The 19,817-nt window shown below is 48.6% G+C and overlaps 1 protein-coding gene across 1 annotated transcript; it reads left to right on the forward strand.

Moving 5' to 3' along the window:
• Window positions 1-510: 510 nt before the first annotated feature.
• Window positions 511-19,641, forward strand: LOC309534732 (uncharacterized protein; the record flags this gene model as incomplete). Its single annotated transcript, XM_082227036.1, has 9 exons — window positions 511-947; window positions 6,593-6,719; window positions 8,776-8,863; window positions 12,232-12,339; window positions 14,168-14,293; window positions 14,943-14,994; window positions 16,334-16,394; window positions 17,732-17,823; window positions 19,450-19,641. The coding sequence occupies exons 2-9, from the start codon at window positions 6,611-6,613 to the stop codon at window positions 19,639-19,641; spliced, it is 828 nt and encodes a 275-aa protein (XP_082083162.1). The 5' UTR covers window positions 511-947; window positions 6,593-6,610.
• Between the last annotated feature and the right edge of the window lie 176 nt (window positions 19,642-19,817).

Raw genomic sequence — 19,817 nt, forward strand, 5'->3', positions numbered from 1 at the left:
ATGTTGTTTTTACTACTGCATGCATTTTTATGCACCGTTTGCCCTGGTATATTTGTTTTTGTACGCATCCCTGGGCTGGCAAACAACACTGCGACGGTCAGGAAAGTGCCAGTTCCAAAGGCTGGCTCCAGCCTTTCTGTTAGCGCATTGTCTTGGAAAGCGCGGATTCTATAGGTTTTCCTTTAACTCAGGAATAAATGGAAGCTCTTCCCTGCCTCTGTTCGTCCTGCTTGCAGCCAGTGGCGTAGCGTGGGGGGGCCGGCCGCACCGGGCGCAACATCTGGGGGTTAGGGTTAGGGGGCGCAAATCCACGGGTTAGGGGCACAAATTACTTGCCTTGCCCCGGGTGCTGACAACCCACACTACGCCACTGCTTGCAGCGCTTGGTGATGCCACCTCAGAGTTAAACTGCTGCTGATTCTTATCTAGAACAAATGGCGTCAAACTGGAAGCTGAAAAATAACGTATTTTCAGGCTTAATGGATAGAAATGTATTTTGCAGATAGCAGCCAAACAACCTGTAGAACATGGGGGAGGAAACTTGTTTAAAAAACCCTCTGACTTTCCTTCCTTCCTTCCTTCCTTCCTTCCTTCCTTCCTTCCTTCCTTCCTTCCTCTCTTTCTTCCTCCCCTAAGCTCACCAAAGACAGCACACTCAACAAGCATTGAGTTCAGAGCCCATGATGTGCACCAGCCAGGCTGCTCCTGGTCTGAATGGCCTGTTCATAGCTAAGGGGCACATTCAGCCTTTTCTCACAGTCTGAAGTGGCTTGGCTCTTTGCAGCGCGACCCCTCTCTCTCAGCTATTATTCTGGCCACGCCTTCCTAATTTTAGGCTCCACTGGCCCTGCCTTGCTGGTCTATATAATGCACACCTTTTGCCACCTGGGGGAGGGCTGTCCAAGGCAGCCACCAGCCACCCAGCCCAGATCAACCAGCAACAGAAGGTAAGGAGACTGGGAGGAGGGGTGGTTCGAGATGAAGTGGTGGGGTAGACTTGGAAGGGGGTCTTTTTTTTTAAAAAAAATAATTTTAAATTAATTTTTCAACATATCATTTTCAACAGTAATTAAACATACTTTCATTTCTTACACTTTTTTTTTACTTCCATCAATCACACTTGAAATTTTTCCAATGTATTCACTTAATATACATTTCTTTCTTCCACTATTACATTTAAATCTCAAAACTAACATCTCTCTTCTTTCTTTACTTTGCAACTTTTCATATATTTCTCCTTACAAAACTTCTTGTAGTCCTACTAGCGTAATTTGTTGATTGCAATTGTTTTTCAAATAGCTCGTATATTTCTCCCAATCTTCTGTGAAGCTCTGGTCCCGCAGGTTTCGAATCCTTCCTGTCATTTTATTCAATTCTGCGTAGTCCATTAATTTTGTCTGCCATTTTTCTTTTGTCGGAATTTCTTCTTGCCTTCATTTCTGGGCTAACAATACTCTTGCCGCTGTTGTTGCATATAAAAACAATTTCACAGCTTACCAATTGATATCTTCACCTATAATACCAAATAAAAATGCTTCTGGTATATTTCAACATCTTTTTCAACTCATTATATATCATTTCCCGGAAGATTTTTACTTTCTTACATTCTCACCACATATGAGAAAATGTTCCTTCTTCTTTTTCTTTACATTTCCAACACTTATTACTTGTCTTATTTTAGCTAATTTCACAGGTGTAATATACCCGGAAGGGGGTCTTGTGTTTGATTGCACAATCATAGAACTGTAACTTTGGAAAGGACCCCCCCCCAGGAGCCATTGCATGTCCCACCCCCTGCAGTGCAGGAATCGCAGCTAAGAAATCCCTCACCGGTGCTCATCCAACCTCTGGTTAGAAACCTCCAGTGAAGGGAGCCCTTTCCAAGCAAGTCCATTCTGCTGCTGAGCAGCTCTTACCACCAGAAAGTCCTTCCTGATGTTGAGTCTTGTCATTTGAATCTATCAGTCCTGGTCCTCCTCCGTGGAGCAGGAGAAAACAATTTCTCCTCCATTTTCTGTGTGGCAGCCATTCTCTTGTCCCCTCTCAAGTCTCCTCTTCTCCACCCAGAACCTACCCAAGATCTAGTCAGCCATTGTGGTGTAGTGGTTAAGAGTGGTGGACTCGTAATCTGGTGAACCGGGTTCGCTTCCCTGCTCCTCCACATGCAGCTGCTGGGTGACCTTGGGCTAGTCACGCATCTCTGAAGTCTCTCAGCCCCACTCACCTTACAGAGTGTTTGTTGTGGGGGAGGAAGGGAAAGGAGAATGTTAGCCGCTTTGAGACTCCTTTGGGTAGTGATAAAGCAGGATATCACATCCAAACTCCTTCTCCTGCTCAGTGGAGGAGATCTAGAGCTGGAATATCCCCAACAGACAGGCAAAACCAAGCTGCAGACCCTGTTGAGATCAACCTTGGAGACTGTCAAGACCCAGGGCTCACCCACACTTGCCTCTAGCCATAGCTGTCAACTTTTCCCTTTTCTTGCGAGGAATCCTATTTGGAATAAGGGAATTCCCCTTTAAAAAAGGGAAATTTTGACAGCTATGGCTTCTAGCCCTGCTCTTTCCAGGCACAGGTCTGAGCTTAAAGGCTCCCCCGGGTCCGAGGCTGGTGGTTGTTCCCCCATGAAAACAAAATCTCTCCTTCTTTTGTCTGTCTTATTTTCTTCCTTTATCTTGCTGAAATTACACTCCACCTTTTCCTCCAAGGAGCTCAAGGTTTCATACCTGGTCTCTCCCAGGTCTCAGTCTGACACTCTAATCACCACGTCCATTCCCTCCTACAGTCCTCAGGTGAAAAGAGGGACATTGTATTCGACATCAGTACAGTGGTACCTCCGGTTAAGAATTCGTTCTGGAGGTCCGTTCTTAACCTGAAACTGTTCTTAGCCTGAAGCACCACTTAAGCTAATGGGGCCTCCCGCTGCCGCCACACTGCCACTGCACGATTTCTGTTCTCATCCTGAAGCAAAGTTCTTAACCCGAGGTAATATTTCTGGGTTAGTGGAGTCTGTAACCTGAAGCATATGCAACCCGAGGTACCACTGTATCACCGCTGCCCTGCTTTTTTGCATGTTAAATGATTTAAATTTAAGTTTCCCGTGATACAGAAACCTCCCAAAGCCCAGCTAGCTCCAGCACCCACGCTGGACTCCAATTCCCTCCTTGCTAACTTGTGCAAAGGGCATTGCAAGTTTCCTTTGAAATGCACCATTTAATGCCTGCTTCTTGCAAATTGCCATTATGCCTACACGAGATATGTTTTGGGCTAAGAGAGCGAACCTTACATTTTGGGGAAAGCAACCCGTATCCTGATTTGCAAGTGAAATCTACTCAGAGTCGAGAGTGGATTTCATGCTCTTCTTTCAGCTCATAGTGGTGAGGAGGAATGGAAGTTCCCCCAGAATGTCTGCTTTATATACATTATTTACACAATGGGCCCCACGTGATTGGCTAATTCTGGAATTCACCTGTGAGCCAATCAGGTTGCGGATTCACTTCCACCTGGAGTTGGATTGGGTGGCTCCTGTGGACCAACCAGACTGCTGCATTCCAGATCCTATTGTTCTAGGGCCAATCAGACTGCTGCATTCTGGATCCTATTGTTCTAGGGCCAACCAGACTGCTGCATTCTGGATCCTCATGTTATAGGACCAATCAGACTGCTGCATTCTGAATCCTATTGCTCTAGGGCCAATCATACTGCTGCGTTCCAAATCTTATTGTTCTACGGCCAATCAGACTGCTGCATTCTGGACCCTATTGTTCTAGGACCAATCAGACTGCTGCATTCTAGATCCTATTGTTCTAGGGCCAACCAGACTGCTGCATTCTGAATCCTATTGTTCTAGGACCAATCAGACTGCTGCATTCTGGATCCTATTGTTCTAGGGCCAACCAGACTGCTGCATTCTGGATCCTATTCAACTCAGTACAGTGGTACCTCAGGTTAAGTACTGGTACTTAATTTGTTCCGGTGGTCCGTTCTTAACCTGAAACTGTTCTTAACCTGAAGCACCACTTTAGCTAATGGGGCCTCCTGCTGCCACCGCATAATTTCTGTTCTCATGCTGAAGCAAAGTTCTTAACCCGAGGCAGTGGCGTAGCGTGGGGGGTGCCAGGGGGGCCGGCCGCACCGGGCGCAACATCTGGGGGGGGGGCGCGCTCGCTGCCTCCGGAGTCGCGGAAGAGCCTCGGGCGCAGGCTGTAGCAGAGCCCCATGTCTCGTGGAACTGGCGAGCTGTGCGCGCGCCCGGGCTGAAGGCGTCCGGCAGGCAGCGGCTCTCAGGGCCGCGGAGGATGTGCCAGGCAGCCCCTCCTCACAGCCCCGCCTCCGCCGCCGCTGCTGCAGCTGCTGGGCCATGTTGCATTTTCCTCGCCTCTCTGCCCCCTCCTCCTCCGGGCAAGCGGCGTGGTTTGGGCGGCAGCGCCAGCGGCAACTCGCGGGTTAGGGGGGGCGCAAATTACTTGCCTTGCCCCGGGTGCTGATAACTCACGCTACGCCGCTGACCCGAGGTACTATTTCTGGGTTAGTGGAGTCTGTAACCTGAGGCGTCTGTAACCCGAGGTACCACTGTATATAACAGCAAGTCAGGAATAAAACAGGCTTTATTGTTTATTGTTAGACAAATATGTCATGTGACAAAGACGCCCGAGAGCCGAAGCAGCCAAGCAGGCTGGGAAGTGCTGGGACTACACAATCATTTGGGCCGAGTCCAGTTATTCAGGCGTAACTGCTAACTGGGGAGTCACACTGTCATGTGACAGTTTCACTTTTGTGTTCTCTGTAAGATGTCAGTCAGAGTCTGTCTGCTTCACCTATGAACAGAGTCTGTATGGAATCTCAGTCAAACTGTCTGGAACCATGTTGTTTATGAAGCAGTTTATTTTAATTCAGTAAAGCTCTTATTCTTTAAAACTCTGCATTATTAATTTACGGTGCGCGTCAAAATAGTCATCAGTTTGATCCAGAAAGTCCATGGCCTTCTTGCATGAGAAACAGCATAAAGGTTACAAATATAGTAAGAATTCCAGAAGGTCATGAAGGGCCACAGTGGCTTTTCTAAGTATCAAAATGTAAGCGGGACTGACACTTTGAAGCAGGGTCAGCAAACTTTTTCAGCAGGGGTCCAGTCCACTGTCCCTCAGACCTTGTGGGAGGCTGGACTATATTTTGAAAAATAATAATAAATGCACGAATTCCTATGCCCCACAAATAACCCAGAGATGCATTTTAAATGAAAGCACACATACTACTCATGTATGAATACACGCATATTCCCAGACGGTCTGCCGGCCAGATTTAGAAGGTGATTGGGTAACATCCGGCCCCCGGGCCTTAGTCTGATGCTTTGAAGCATCAGTATGGACCAGCTCAAAGGCAGACCCCATAAAAACTTGCATCCCTATCACCACCTGTCTTTTCTGCACCTGGTCTTTAAGTTTCTTTAAGAGGCACAAATACAAGATGGGGGACACCTGGCTTGAGAGCAGTACATGTGAAAAGGATCTAGGAGTCTTGGTTGACCACAAACTTGACATGAGCCAACAGTGTGACGCCGCAGCTGAAAAAGCCAATGCAATTCTGGGCTGCATCAATAGGAGTATAGCATCTAGATCAAGGGAAGTAATAGTGCCACTGTATTCTGCTCTGGTCAGACCTCACCTGGAGTACTGTGTCCAGTTCTGGGCACCACAATTCAAGAAGGACACTGACAAACTGGAACGTGTCCAGAGGAGGGCAACCAAAATGGTCAAAGGCCTGGAAACGATGCCTTATGAGGAACGGCTAAGGGAGCTGGGCATGTTTAGCCTGGAGAAGAGGAGGTTAAGGGGTGATATGATAGCCATGTTCAAATATAGAAAAGGATGTCACATAGAGGAGGGAGAAAGGTTGTTTTCTGCTGCTCCAGAGAAGCGGGCACGGAGCAATGGATCCAAACTACAAGAAAGAAGATTCCACCTAAACATTAGGAAGAACTTCCTGACAGTAAGAGCTGTTCGACAGTGGAATTTGCTGCCAAGGAGTGTGGTGGAGTCTCCTGCTTTGGAGGTCTTTAAGCAGAGGCTTGACAACCATATGTCAGGAGTGCTCTGATGGTGTTTCCTGCTTGGCAGGGGGTTGGACTCGATGGCCCTTGTGGTCTCTTCCAACTCTAGGATTCTATGATTCTATGATTCTATGTGAAATATACTCAGAGTCGCAAAGTGATTTCATGCTCTTTATTCAGCTCATAGTGGTGAGGAGGAATGAATGAATGTCCCCTCACAGTATCTGCTTTATATACATTATTTACACAATAGGCTGCGCTTGATTGGCTAATTCCGGAATTCTACTGTAAGCCAATCAGGTTGTGGATTCACTTCTATCTGGAGCAGGATTGGGTGGTTCCTGCCAACCAATCATACTGCTGCATTGTTCTAGGACCAATCAGACTGCTGCAGTTTGGATCCTATTGAACTCAGTACATAACACTATGATTCTATGACTCTATGATTCTGCTTGGAAGAATTGTGAGCTAGAGGCGTGCTGCTTTAATGAAGGAGGCCAGACAAAGCCCTTTGACGCATTTTGGTTGTCTCTCTTTCTCCAGGTTGCTGCAGAAGCCGCCATGGCCCAGACCTTCCTTCTGAGTGTTGCCCTTCTGAGTGTCGTCCTCTCCTTCCATGGTGCCTTGGGCATCAGTGGCTGCAGAGTCTCTCAAACCGGGCTGGAAAACTGTAAGGGAATCTGGCCCTGTGAATGTGCCACTTAAAATCGCCAAGCCAACCATTTATTTATTTTGCATAAAACCCCCAGGTAGCTCAACGCTTGGTGTGTTTCTCGGATGCAACAACCACCCATATGAACAGGTTCCAGACACGGTTCCTTCCCCTGCCTCCCCTCCCTCAGAGAACCAGGGGAGCTGTAGTTTTGCGAGGGCGCAAAGAGTTCTTGGGCCTGCACCTTTCCTGGGATTCCTTCCTTGTGCACCACCAGCTACGACCTTTAAGACATTCTGGAGCTGTGTGGCATCTATAGGGTTGTGGCTGGCATCTGTCTGTCTTCAGAGACATTGGAGTGTGCCTCCGGGGGTGAAGTCAAACTGCTGCACTAGCAGCACCAAAGCGACCTCTCTGGGGGACAAGACTGGGCAGTGTGTCCAGAGGTCCTGGGATGCCCAGAGGCCCCACTGATGTGGCCCAGAGGAAAGCAGAGCAATGTGATGGAGCCTTTTCTTCTCCCAAAGATTCCCTGCAAGGCAGTGGAGGTTTTGGATGAGCGCTTTCCTTCTCCTAGATGGGTTCCCTTCCCAGGCGGGCAAGGTTCAGCCAGACGTTCCAACTTCCAGATACCTGCTAAAACTTTTGCAATTATTCCATCAGGCTTGAGCAGGCAATTAAGAACGGCATCTTTCTGTAAGAGCTAGCTGACCTCTGATTATATATTTTTTATACAGCTTTATATACAGGTGAAACATGGAAAATTAGAATATCGTGGAAAAGTTCATTTATTTCAGCAATTCAACTTAAAAGGTGAAACTAATGTATGAGATAGACTCATGAAATAATAATAATAATAATAATAATTTATTATTTATACCCCGCCCATCTGGCTGGGTCTCCCCAGCCACTCTGGGCGGCTTCCACAGAAACCAAAAAACACTAAAATCTCATACATTAAAAGCTTCCCTGAATAGGGCCGCCTTAAGATGTTTTCTGAATGTCAGGTAGTTTTCCATCACCTTGACATCCGATGGGAGGGCATTCCACAGGGCGGGCGCCACCACCGAAAAGGCCCTCTGCCTGGTTCCCTGTAGCTTCGCTTCTCGCAATGAGGGAACCGCCAGAAGGCCCTCGGCGCTGGACCTCAGTGTCCGGGCAGAACGATGGGGGTGGAGACGCTCCTTCAGGTATACTGGGCCGAAGCCGTTTAGGGCTTTAAAGGTCAACACCAACACTTTGAATTGTGCTCGGAAACGTACTGGGAGCCAATGTAGGTCTTTCAAGACCGGTGTTATGTGGTCTCGGCGGCCGCCCCCAGTCACCAGTCTAGCTGCCGCATTCTGGATTAGTTGTAGTTTCCGAGTCACCTTCAAAGGTAGCCCCACGTAGAGCGCATTGCAGTAGTCCAAGCGGGAGATAACTAGAGCATGCACCACTCTGGCCAGACAGTCAGCGGGCAAGTAGGGTCTCAGCCTGCGTACCAGGTGGAGTTGGTAGACAGCTGCCCTGGATACAGAATTGACCTGTGCCTCCATGGACAGCTGTGAGTCCAAAATGACTCCCAGGCTACGCACCTGGTCCTTCAGGGGCACAGTTACCCCATTCAGGACCAGGGAGTCCTCCACACCAGCCCGCCCCCTGTCCCCCAAAAACAGTACTTCTGTCTTGTCAGGATTCAACTTCAATCCATTAGCCGCCATCCATCCTCCAACCGCCTCCAGGCAGCGAGATATGTCAAGCCTTTATTTGTTATAATTGTGATGATCATGGTGTACAGCTGATGAAAACCCCAAATAAACAATCTCAGAAAATTAGAATATTAAATGAAATCAGCAAAAGAAGAATTGCAAATAGCTGTACGCCATGATCTCGCTTTGCATGTCATGAGTCTACCTCATATATTAGTTTCACCTTTTCAGTTGAATTACTGAAATAAATGAACTTTTCTCATGGCCACGACTTTCCCAATGCTGAAGACTGCTGGCTTGCACCAACCCTGGCTTGTTCCAGGGCATTGAAGAACCTTGCCTCTCCCTTCTCCAATAATCTCCTGTTTGTGTTGTCTTTACAGATTGCCTTTCCACAAAAGATTACTGGGCGCAATCCCTGCAAGGTCCTATCCAACAGCTCCCTGGCCCCGCCCTTCCTGGTCTGGTTGGGTGAGTAACGATCTTCCTGCCGGGAAGTCATTAGTTTAGATGCTTTTATGGGAGACAAGCTCCCCTCTCCAAGTTGCTCCGGGTTCTTGTTTCTCTTGGAATCCTGGAAGCCAAGACCCAAGTTTGGGGCAAGCGCTCTTTGGTGAGAAGACTCTCCAGCAGAGATGTAGCATGGCAAAACACGCAGCAAAGAGAAGTGTAGAATCATAGAATCATAGAGTTGGAAGAGACCACAAGGGCCATCGAGTCCAACCCCCAATCTAGGCTGTGAAACCTTTCGAATGTGTCCTACTGGTGATTCGCACAATGTCCCCATTTAAAAGCTTTCCCCAAGCTATCCCACTTCCCTAACACAGAGAGAGGCCACATGTCCGGTAAGTCATAAAGTGCTTTACTTACGAACTGTCCAAAGGTCAGGTTCATGTGCTTTTCCATACAGCAGTCAGAAAAGATGCACAGGCAGTTTAAAATGTTGCTTAGTTATAAAAGGTAAAAGTAGAGGAGAGAAAAGCTAGTTTCAGACTCCATTCTTTCTGAAACAAAAGAGGCTGGTTAAAGCCATGCGACTGGAGCAAACAGCTCAGACCTCCTCACATGCTGTAATCCACACGCTTCGTCTAAATCGGTGGTCCCCATACTTTTGGGGGCTACTGCCCCTTTGGTTCCATAAACCCATCCCCAATGCCCCTTGCCTTACCCTCTAGAAAGCCTTATTCAGAATGGTGGTTTGCATGACCTACTAAGAAGAACCACACAGTGAAATTCAAAACTGTCATGGTGACTTGTACATTTATTCAAAATCCAAATGAAACCGTTCAATCAAATGGATGAATGTTATCCAGTGATGCCAGATTTTCAAGGTCTGATAAGTTTTTTGCAACTCCAGCACCTCCTTGCCTCTTAGCGCCCCACCCTGGGTAATCCCACTGCCCCCCCCCCCCGGTGGCAGTCCCTCTCCTAGCATCTATACATATCCGTACAAAGACTATGGGCCCAGAATTGATTATTGATAGATGCCAGTAGAGTTACTTAAGAAGAGAGACCCAGGAAAATCCAGTCTGCCTTAAAGCATCCTGGATTACTTAAACTACAAGGCTAAAGCTAGCCTATCAAAGCTTCCCTTTTAAACTGTAAAGTGATGGCACTCTGCTGAACTCACAAATGTGAGCAAGGAAGGATAATATCCAATAAATAGATCCTCTCCTGGCATCTATAAACATTCCTACAAGTACTGCCCACTTTGTAAACCATTGGTCTCTAAAACAATGGCTGTCACCCACTTCAATAGAACTTTGCCAATTAATCAGATTCTTAATAAATAATAATAATAATAATAATAATAATAATAATAATAATAATAATAATAATTTATTATTTATACCCCACCCATCTGGCTGGGCCTCCCCAGCCACTCTGGGCGGCTTCCAACAGAATATTAAAATACAATAATCTATTAAACATTAAAAGCTTCCCGAAACAGGGCCGCCTTCAGAGGTCTTCTAAAAGTCTGGTAGTTGTTTTTCTTTTTTGACATCTGGTGGGAGGGCGTTCCACAGGGCGGGTACCACTACCGAGAAGGCCCTCTGCCTGGTTCCCTGTAACTTGACTTCTCGCAGGGAGGGAACCGTGAGAAGGCCCTTGGAGCTGGACCTCAGCATCCAGGCAGAACAATGGGGGTGGAGACGCTCCTTCGGGTATACAGGACCGAGGCTGTTTAGGGCTTTAAAGGTCAGCACCAACACTTTGAATTGTGCCTGGAAACGTACTGGGAGCCAATGTTGGTCTTTCAAGACCGGTGTTATGTGGTCTCGGCGGCCACTCCCAGTCACCAGTCTAGCTGCTGCATTCTGGATTAGTTGCAGTTTTTGGGTCACCTTCAAAGGGAGCCCCACGTAGAGCGCATTGCAGTAGTCCAAGCGGGAGATAACTAGAGCATGCACCACTCTGGTGACACAGTCTGCCGGCAGGTAGGGTCTAAGTCCAAAATGACTCCCAGGCTGCGCACCTGGTCCTTCAGGAGCACAGTTACCCCATTCAGGACCAGGGAATCCTCCACACCGGCCCACCTCCTGTCCCCCCAAAACAGTACTTCTGTCTTGTCAGGATTCAACCTCAATCTGTTAGCCGCCATCCATCCTCCAACCGCCTCCAGACACTCACACAGGACCGTCACCACCTTCACTGGTTCTGATTTAAAAGAGAGGTAGAGCTGGGTATCATCCGCATACTGATGAACACCCAGCCCAAACCCCCTGATGATCTCTCCCAGCGGCTGCATGTAGATGTTGAAAAGCATGGGGGAGAGGACAGAACCCAGAGGCACCCCACAAGTGAGAGCTCAGGGGTCTGAACACTCATCCCCCCCACTTTCTCAACACGGCCCAGGAGGAAGGAGCGGAACCACTGTGTGACAGTGCCCCCAACTCCCAGCCCCTCTAGACGGTCCAGAAGGATGTTATGGTTGATGGTATCAAAGGCCACAGAGAGAAGCAGCTCTCATCTTTGTCCCTAGCCCACCGGAGATCATTGACCAGTGCGACCAAGGCAGTTTCAGTCCCATGATGAGGCCTGAATCCTGACTTGAAGGGATCCAAATGGTCCACTTCTTCCAGGCGTGCCTGGAGTTGTTCAGCAACCACCCGCTCAATCATCTTGCCCAAGAATGGAAGATTTGAGACTGGGCGATAGTTGGCCATCGTGGCCGCATCTAAAGATGGTTTTTTAAGAAGTGGTTTAATAACCGCCTCTTTCAGCGGGTCTGGGAAGGCTCCCTCACAGATGGAAGCATTCACCACCCCACGAAGCCCATCGCCCAGCCCTTCCCGGCTAGCTTTTCTAAGCCAGGATGGGCAAGGATCAAGGAAACAGATGGTTGGTTTCACTCGTCCAAGCAGCCTGTCCACATCCTCGGAGGTAACAGATGGGAATTGATCCCACACCACTTGACTAGACAGGACTCTAGCACTCTCCCGCCCCAGTCCTGCTCCCACGGTGGAGTCTACCTCTTCCCGAATCTGAGTGACTTTATCTGCAAAAAACTTTGCAAAATCAATGCAGGAGTTCATGTGGCCCGTATCTCTTAATGAATTGCTTCAAAGGTGCATATATCTGCATGGGGGTAAAAAACCCAAGACCCCAATACTTGGGCAGCCTCCTTCCTTTTTTGCTTTTGATGGTCACATGCAGTCGCATAGTAGTAAATGCTGACACGCCGGAGCTTGCGATGACCATAGCCGGAAGATCCCTTGTCCACCATGGAAATGGCTGGCAAAGGGTTGTGTCGCAAGGAGTGTGTTTTCCTTGGGTCGTGGAAACTTCGGCTGGCGCTGCTCAGCCCCCTCCTAACAGCTCCTTTTCCTTTTCTGCAGCTGCCGATTCGATGTCCTGACATTTAAGAGTGTGAGAGTGGCTTTCAGGCCGTCCTATGGAGTGGACGTGGTTGTGTGCTTCGTGGTCCAGATCAAGTGCTCTTTGCTGTGAGTAAGATGCATCCTGGGTCGCTGGGCAGATTTGGGAGACCCTTCGTTGCCGAGAGTTGCCAAGACAAAACTGCAAAAGCCTTTGCGCCCGCTCTGCCCGGCTGCTCGCGCATGGCAGGACTCTCCCCTTGGCCGTGAGCTCTGTGGTTTGAGGACAGGGGGGTGCTGATCTCTTGGCACCCCCTTCCCCTTGGCGCCTGCTGGGCGTAAGGGGCCAGTCTATTCTGGCTGGGTGGGAAAGGCCACCCTAGAGGTGAAAAGGGGCAGATCAACAAAGGCAAACCTGGCCTTTGCTCACTAGGCAAGTGAAGGAACATCTCCACACGCCAAGATGAAATATGCAGGAGAATGAATGAAAGGAACACATGGCCTGGCTCATGACATCCTCTGTCTTGCATTTAAGAGCGCTAAAGAAAAATCGGATGGGAGGGTGGCTCTCCAGATGATTTGTCATTTCACATCATCCCCTGACAGCATGGCTAAGGGCGCATAGGAACACCGGGGGCTGCTTTTTGCCTGGTCTTCTAACTGCATGCTGTCTGCGCTCTGGATGGACCTTCATAATATGGCCATCGTTCTCTTCTTTCTCTTTCTCTTAAGGCCTTTATTTTCTTTTCGTTCTTTCTGTCTTTGTTCTTTTTTCCCAATTAAGTAGCTGTTTTAATTCCGTATATTATAAAAATATACTTTGCTGTGGGTTTGTATTTTTGTATATCTTTGAATAGGTATCTCTAGCTATATCTATCTATCTATCATCTATCTATCTATCTATCTATCTATCTATCTATCTATCTATCTATCTATCATCTATCTATCTATCATCTATCTATCTATCATCTATCTATCTATCTATATCTATCTATCTATCTATCTATCTATCTATCTATCTATCTATCTATCTATCATCTATCTATCTATCTATCTATCTATCTATCTATCTATCTATCTATCATCTATCATCTATCTATCATCATCTATCTATCTTTCTATCTATCTATCTAGGAAATATTGAGCAGAAGAGAAGGGAATACAAAAATGTTTGATGTTTCTCATCTTTGTCTAGAGGAGCATTTCTACTGACATTTTCCTGCCTTTTGCATGCAAATTAAACCGAAGAGTAAAATTAGTGGCTATATTTTACAGATTCCATTTCCTTGAGCACTTTAATAGGCTGCAAATATTGGCCCTTAAATTTTCAAGGGGAGGAAGGTAATCTTTTGTAATATTGTTGCAGGATATATGAGCATTCCCAGAGCAAGATTATAAAATTTTTAGAAGCAAGGAAGAATTCCACCCCACCGGTTCCTCCGCTAGGGAGCATGATTTATAAGCGAATTTCAAGATTAGTCCCCCTCTCAAGATAACTTCACTTCCTTATTCCTTTCTTGTAAACTGCTGTCTTTTGCAATGATTCACCCATCACGGGAGTGGCGGGTGTGTGTGTGAAGGGATGCCAGGACGCTGGGGCAGCTAAATCCCATTTGATTCATATGATTCCTCCAATATGGCGCCCTGTGCAAGCCCCAAATGGATCTTCTCCATCACAGATCTGCACAATTCTGTGCCCCCTTGGCTGGGCACCCTGCGCGGAGGAACCACCGGCAACGCCCGAAATCTGATTCTGCTCCACTACTGGCAGTGGCTCTCCAGTCTTATCTGAAAATGCCAAGATTTGAACCTGGGACCATTTGTGTTCAGAGCGCACGCCTGGCCACTGAGCCGTGCCTCGTCTGGGGTGGTGTTGGTGGCCATAGTGCCCTCGTTTCGGCCTCGCCTCTCGAACCAGGGGTGGATAGCAGCTGACCTTCCTCTCCTCTCTGCTTAGGCTGCTACCGGCCACAGTGCGCGTCACATTTTGTGCTACCACCCGGCTGGTGCTGGTACCTTTGGGGCTGAGCGTCGGCAGCTGCTCTTCGGAGTACGTGGAAATCAGTGTAGAACCACTGATCAAGTAGGTGGTGCGCAACTACCTTTCCTTGGCGGGGGGACGGGACAGGTGGGGGACGGTCAAGCGCCTCTCTTCCCCACAACAAGGGGAAATGCCCTGAGCTGTCAAAGCAGCTTGTTCAGGGGCCACTGTGGAAGGAGGTATGGGTCCAGAACTGGCCTCCACAGTCACATATGGGCTCACTGGTCAAACCGTGTTTATGGAAGACAATCTTCCTCGGCTACGAGGCATCGCCAAAGAAGAAAGACCCAGAAAGGCAAAGGGCTACAGCTTCCATGCAGGGCTGGAGTGCATGAAAATGCTGCCCAGGTCGGGTGTGGTGCGGAGGGAACCCGTTGCATGCAATGGGGCAGGGGCTCACTCCTGCCCCCCAGTCCTGGAGAGGGCGCAGCAGTATTGCAACCCAACCCTAACCCACTTTCTGCCAGAGCTGCTGGGCCGGCCGTGAGGAAGCAGGATCTGAACTTCACTCTCCATGCTCTCCAGCACTCCCTGCTGGCAGGGCACAAGGGGGATCTCTGCCGGGGGGCTGGTTCAATTGCAGTTATGGGAAGCGATGCATAAATGAAATGAACGATAAAAACAGAATATGAAGAAAGGAAAGAGGAGCAGGATTCCAAAGAACTTAATTCCTGCTTCTTCTTTTTTGTAGTTTGCAGCTGTCAGCAATGGTGACTATCCTGGGCCCTGTGCTGGATCCTGTGGTAGGTCTCATAGAGCATTTTATTTTTCCTCTGCTAGCAGCCCCACATCAACAAAGAGATTCCAAAAAGCAGGAAGGAAAGTCAGTTGATCGGAGGCCTCTGCCTCTGCAATGCTCTCTTCAGGCGAATCTGGTGTCTCTTGTGCATCTATGCTTTATTGTTGTTGTTGTTGTTTAGTCGTGTCCGACTCACAGTGACCCCCTGGACCAGAGCACGCCAGGCACTCCTGTCTTCCACTGCCTCCCTCAGTCTGGTCAAACTCATGCTGGTAGCTTCGAGAACACTGTCCCACCATCTCGTCCTCTGGCGTCCCCTTCTCCTTGTGCCCTCCATCTTTCCCAACATCAGAGTCTTTTCCAGGGAGTCTTCTCTTCTCATGAGACAGCCAAAGTATTGGAGCCTCAGCTTCAGGATCTGTCCTTCCAGTGAGCACTCAGGGCTGATTTCCTTCAGAATGGATCGGTTTGATCTTCTTGCAGTTCATGGGACTCTCAAGAGTCTCCTCCAGCACCAGAATTCAAAAGCATAAATTCTTTCAATTTATTTTGAAGAAGTTTGTTAAGTTGTGGGTGAACATATCAGATGACATAGCGATTCTTCAAACAGCTCTTGTTTATTCACAGGCCAGAACAGAACTCAACTGAAGGGTTCAGCCAGCCTGCTTATATAGAGCTCCACTAGAACGCAACAGTAACCATTTTCTGTAACTATCCAATCACTGAATGTCACTTTCGATCCCTTATTTGCATATGTGGACCTGAACTATCTACAGTATCCCCCTGCTGGCCCAGGGTGAGAACTTCAGTACATAACTAAATTTACTCACATTTCAGTTCACGATTTGATCCCTGAAAGGCAGGCTTTAGCTAGTAGTTACATCAGAATCTGTGAGTTCATCTCACGTGAAGATTGAACTCATGTGCTGCTGGCTGAGAGCCAGCAGACAGCGAAATTACATTAAGAGAACAAAATGGCCGCAGGAGAGCAGCATTGCAGTAAGAGATCAGCAAGCAAGAGAGCAGGTGAATGTGTGTGAGAGAAAGCTTAAAATGGCTGCGTGACTCGGCTCTTTTATGGAGTCAGCCAGGTCTGTGCCCATCTCCCAGATCACATGCAGAGGGAGGACGCTCCAGACCAGTGGAACAGGAAGTTTGACTGGCTGGACGGTCAGCCCCTGTATGTCCACTCTAGCAATACAGGTAATGTTGTACTTGATTGCTCCAGTGGATCACATCCCACAAAAGAGTCCCCAAAAAGAGTGCGGCATGAAGCCACCTGCTTGATCTCAAGAGGCAGGACTTCCAAGTTTCTGACCACTCGACCTTCTCTTTTTCTGCAGGTTTGTGGCCAAGCCCAGAAGATAATCACACAGCTGAACATCGTCCTTGGCCTCCAACTTCGTAAGCGCTAATGGGGTGCACCGCTGGTTTACTTAAAAGACTCACGAGTCGCTTTGATATTTTAAGAAAATCGCAAAGTAGTACGCAAAAGAACAGAATGTCTAAACAGGCACAATAAGATGATATTTAGCCAGAAAACTCTGCGCCTTCACATTAACCCAGTGATGGCCAGAGTTGGCCACTGCAGAAACCAATAGCGCAGCTGAACTCTGCTCTGAAAATGAACGCAAATGGGTTTTGGCCAACGCAGAGGACACAAATGGCATTAGGAATGAGGTCACCTGGGAGGAGGCTAAAGCTGATGGTCTGAGGGTCAAAAATAGCGTTAAATAGGTCTTTGGTTCCCAGTCCTGGGATTCTCCTTTTTTTTGTTTTTGAAGTAAAGGTTTTGAGAGAAAAAAGTTTCATTTGGATTTTTTGGGGTGGGGTGAAAGTCCCTATTCTTCAGAACTCCCTCCCTATCAATGCCTTGGCTGGTACTTTTTTCAACACCCACTAAAGCCATTTTTCGCTAGGCAAGCCTACTATGCATTTGCTTTTTCAAACTGCTGATTTTTTGCTTATATTTTTACAGGTTTTTTAAAAAATGCATTGTTTTTAAAGCTATTGTTAATGGATATTGCACACCATTCTATGTAAATGGTTAAGACTTTTTTCCATTGAAGCAAAGTGTTATATCGTTCTTGCAAAATAAATAACTGAATATGACCCCTGCCCTGCCCACATTCCACATGTAAAACAATAGGATCCCATTCACAACCAGAGGTGCCACTGTATTAGAAATTTGTTAAATGGTACAAGTCATAAAATGAATGGGTATTGGGGAAATTAAGGTGAAATTAAGGGATGCAGTTAGTCTTAATGTAAAAGAGTTGTGAGAATCTGAGAATCAAAATGTAATTTAATGTATTTAAAATTTCGAGGGCATACGTTGCCTATTTACAGGAGGCTCATTTAATGGAACAAGATAAATCTTTATGAATGAAAGATTGGGGGGGGTAACAGGTATACCTCACGGATACTTTGACAAATGCTAAAGGTGTGGCCATTTGGTTCAAAAAGCATTTTTCTTATGTACTTCTAGCCGAGAGGTTGGTACCACCTCTCGCCCCCCCCCCTTAGTCTCAGTGCTGTCCCTTGCAGAACTCAGCAGGGGGCAAGATGGAGACTAGACCGGGTTGCGTCTGCCTGACATTGGCTCTCTGGCGCCACCTACTGCCTGACTCCCGGCCTCCTGCCCCATCAGTCGCAAGAGCTGCCAGCCATCCCTGCTTGGGCTAATGTTCTGCTGTGCTTTGTGGTCCAGCTTTGGAAAACTCCCAATCTTTCTCCCCCAGAGCCAACGCCGTTCTTCACAGGCTGCCAGTACATCTGCACAAGGCCCTATCCGCCTCAACTCAACACCGGCTACTTGGATTTGCCTTTAGTGGTGAGTGGCTTCATCTTCTAGGAGGTTTGTTATAGGCTCAGAGGGAGTCTGTCTGAATAATGGATGCAGGGAGGGAGGGCTAGAATTAGGGCCGGGCGATATCTCAAGATTGTGATATATCACCAGCTAAACATTGCAATATACTGATAAATCACTATGCCTGAAATAAGGATCAAGCTACGTACAGGTATACGCGGGTGGCGCTGTGGGTTAAACCACAGAGCCTAGGACTTGCCGATCGGAAGGTTGGCGGTTCGAATCACCACGGTGGGGTGAGCTCCCGTTGCTCAGTCTGGGGTTGCGACGCTCATCTCGCTTTATTGGCCGAGGGAGCCGGCGTAAAGCTTCCGGGTCATGTGGCCAGCAGGACTAAGCCGCTTCTGGCGAACCAGAGCAGTTTGCACTTTGACGTGCTTTCGAACTGCTAGGTTGGCAGGAGCAGGGACCGAGCAACAGGAGCTCACCCCGTCACGGGGATTCGAACCGCCGACCTTCTGATCGGCAAGCTTGCAAGGAGAGACTCCCTTGATTAGACGCTGGCTGGTGAAGGGACTGACCCATAGCTGTCAACTTTTCCCTTTTCTTGCGAGGAATCCTATTTGGAATAAGGGAAATTCCCTTTAAAAAAGGGAAACGTTGATAGCTATGGACTGACCAGTCCACCAGGGCACTGCAACACCTGCCCTATCCCGGGTACCAGCAACCCACGCTATGCTCCTGCCCCAAGGGTCATTTAGTTCAACCGGCTGCAGCGCAGGAATCTCAGCTTGCTGCTCTCTGGGCTGGCAGTTCCTTTAGCAGTTGGCGCTCTGACCTTCCCACCTGCTTTCTGAAAGGCCGCTGGGCCTGCCATGGGTCGTTTTCCAGCCAGTGACTTTCCTCTTGCCTCCAGATCTTATGTTTGGGCGCAGGCTGACTCACGGTGACTGTGCTGGTCCTGTGGGTTACCCAAGAGGCGAGGTCCAAGTCCGGTCCATGGTCAGAGGTGCAACGTGGAGACAGTCCGTAGTAGCTGGAGCTGGGTGCAGGGCAGGGAGTCGGGTGAAGTCAGGAACAGGCTTGCAAGCTGGGAGCCAGGGCAGGTCAGGCGCTCAGAGAGGAAAGCAGGACAGGGTTTAGGCAGGAACTAGCAACCAACAATGTTGCTCCCACAACTTGGGACTGGGGCTGGCCGGCTTTTATCTACCCCGAGGCATAGGGCGGCCCTGATCCACTGGTGACTCGCCTCTCCTGCCCTGGAGGCGAGCCCTCCTCCTGCAGGAACCCAGTTCCCTCCGCCTCTCTGCCCTGAGCCTCTGCAGCTCAGGAGAGGCTGGAGGGTGACCAGACCCAGAGGCAACCTCAGATTCCTCTGACGGGGCTGAGAGTGGAGCACCTTCAGGCAATGGGTCCTCCATCACCCCAGGAGCCAGAGCAGACTCAGCTGACGCCTGCACCTGAGGATCCAGCACAGGTGAGGAGGACCCTTCAGGCTCAAGCCCCAGCCCCGGCTCAGCTGGATCTGGAGACGGGGACTCCTGTGCAGGCCGGGATCCCTCAGGTTCCGCCTCCGAGTCCGAATCCCAAGCCATCACAGCGACTGCGGTTGGGTCCCACTGAATTTCCCCCCTCTTGTTCTCCTTGCAGCCTCAAATGTCCTGCGGAGGAGCTGTGGTTCCCTGGCCCACCTATCCCATCTACTACCCGCCAGCCACCCTCGTTCCTGACGGGCACTTCTGTTATTATTTCAACGAAGCTGACATGGGCAACATCTTTTCAACTGCGAGGGCAAGAGGTTTGTTCAGCCTTGAGGTCAGCCTGGTGAGTTCTGCACAATGAGGGCCCTTTCCCTGGGCAGTTGACAACAAGCTGGAGGCAGTGGGTGTCGATTTTTTGGGGGAGCCCACTGCCCCCTTGATTCCATAAGATCGCCCCCCAGTGCCCCCTAACTTTACCCTGTTAAAAAAAGCATCATCAAAAGAGCAGCGGTTTGCACAACCTGCCAAGGAAGAGAA

Source organism: Podarcis vaucheri (genome assembly GCF_965113315.1).
Source record: "Podarcis vaucheri genome assembly, chromosome: 6".
Taxonomy (NCBI): domain Eukaryota; kingdom Metazoa; phylum Chordata; class Lepidosauria; order Squamata; family Lacertidae; genus Podarcis; species Podarcis vaucheri.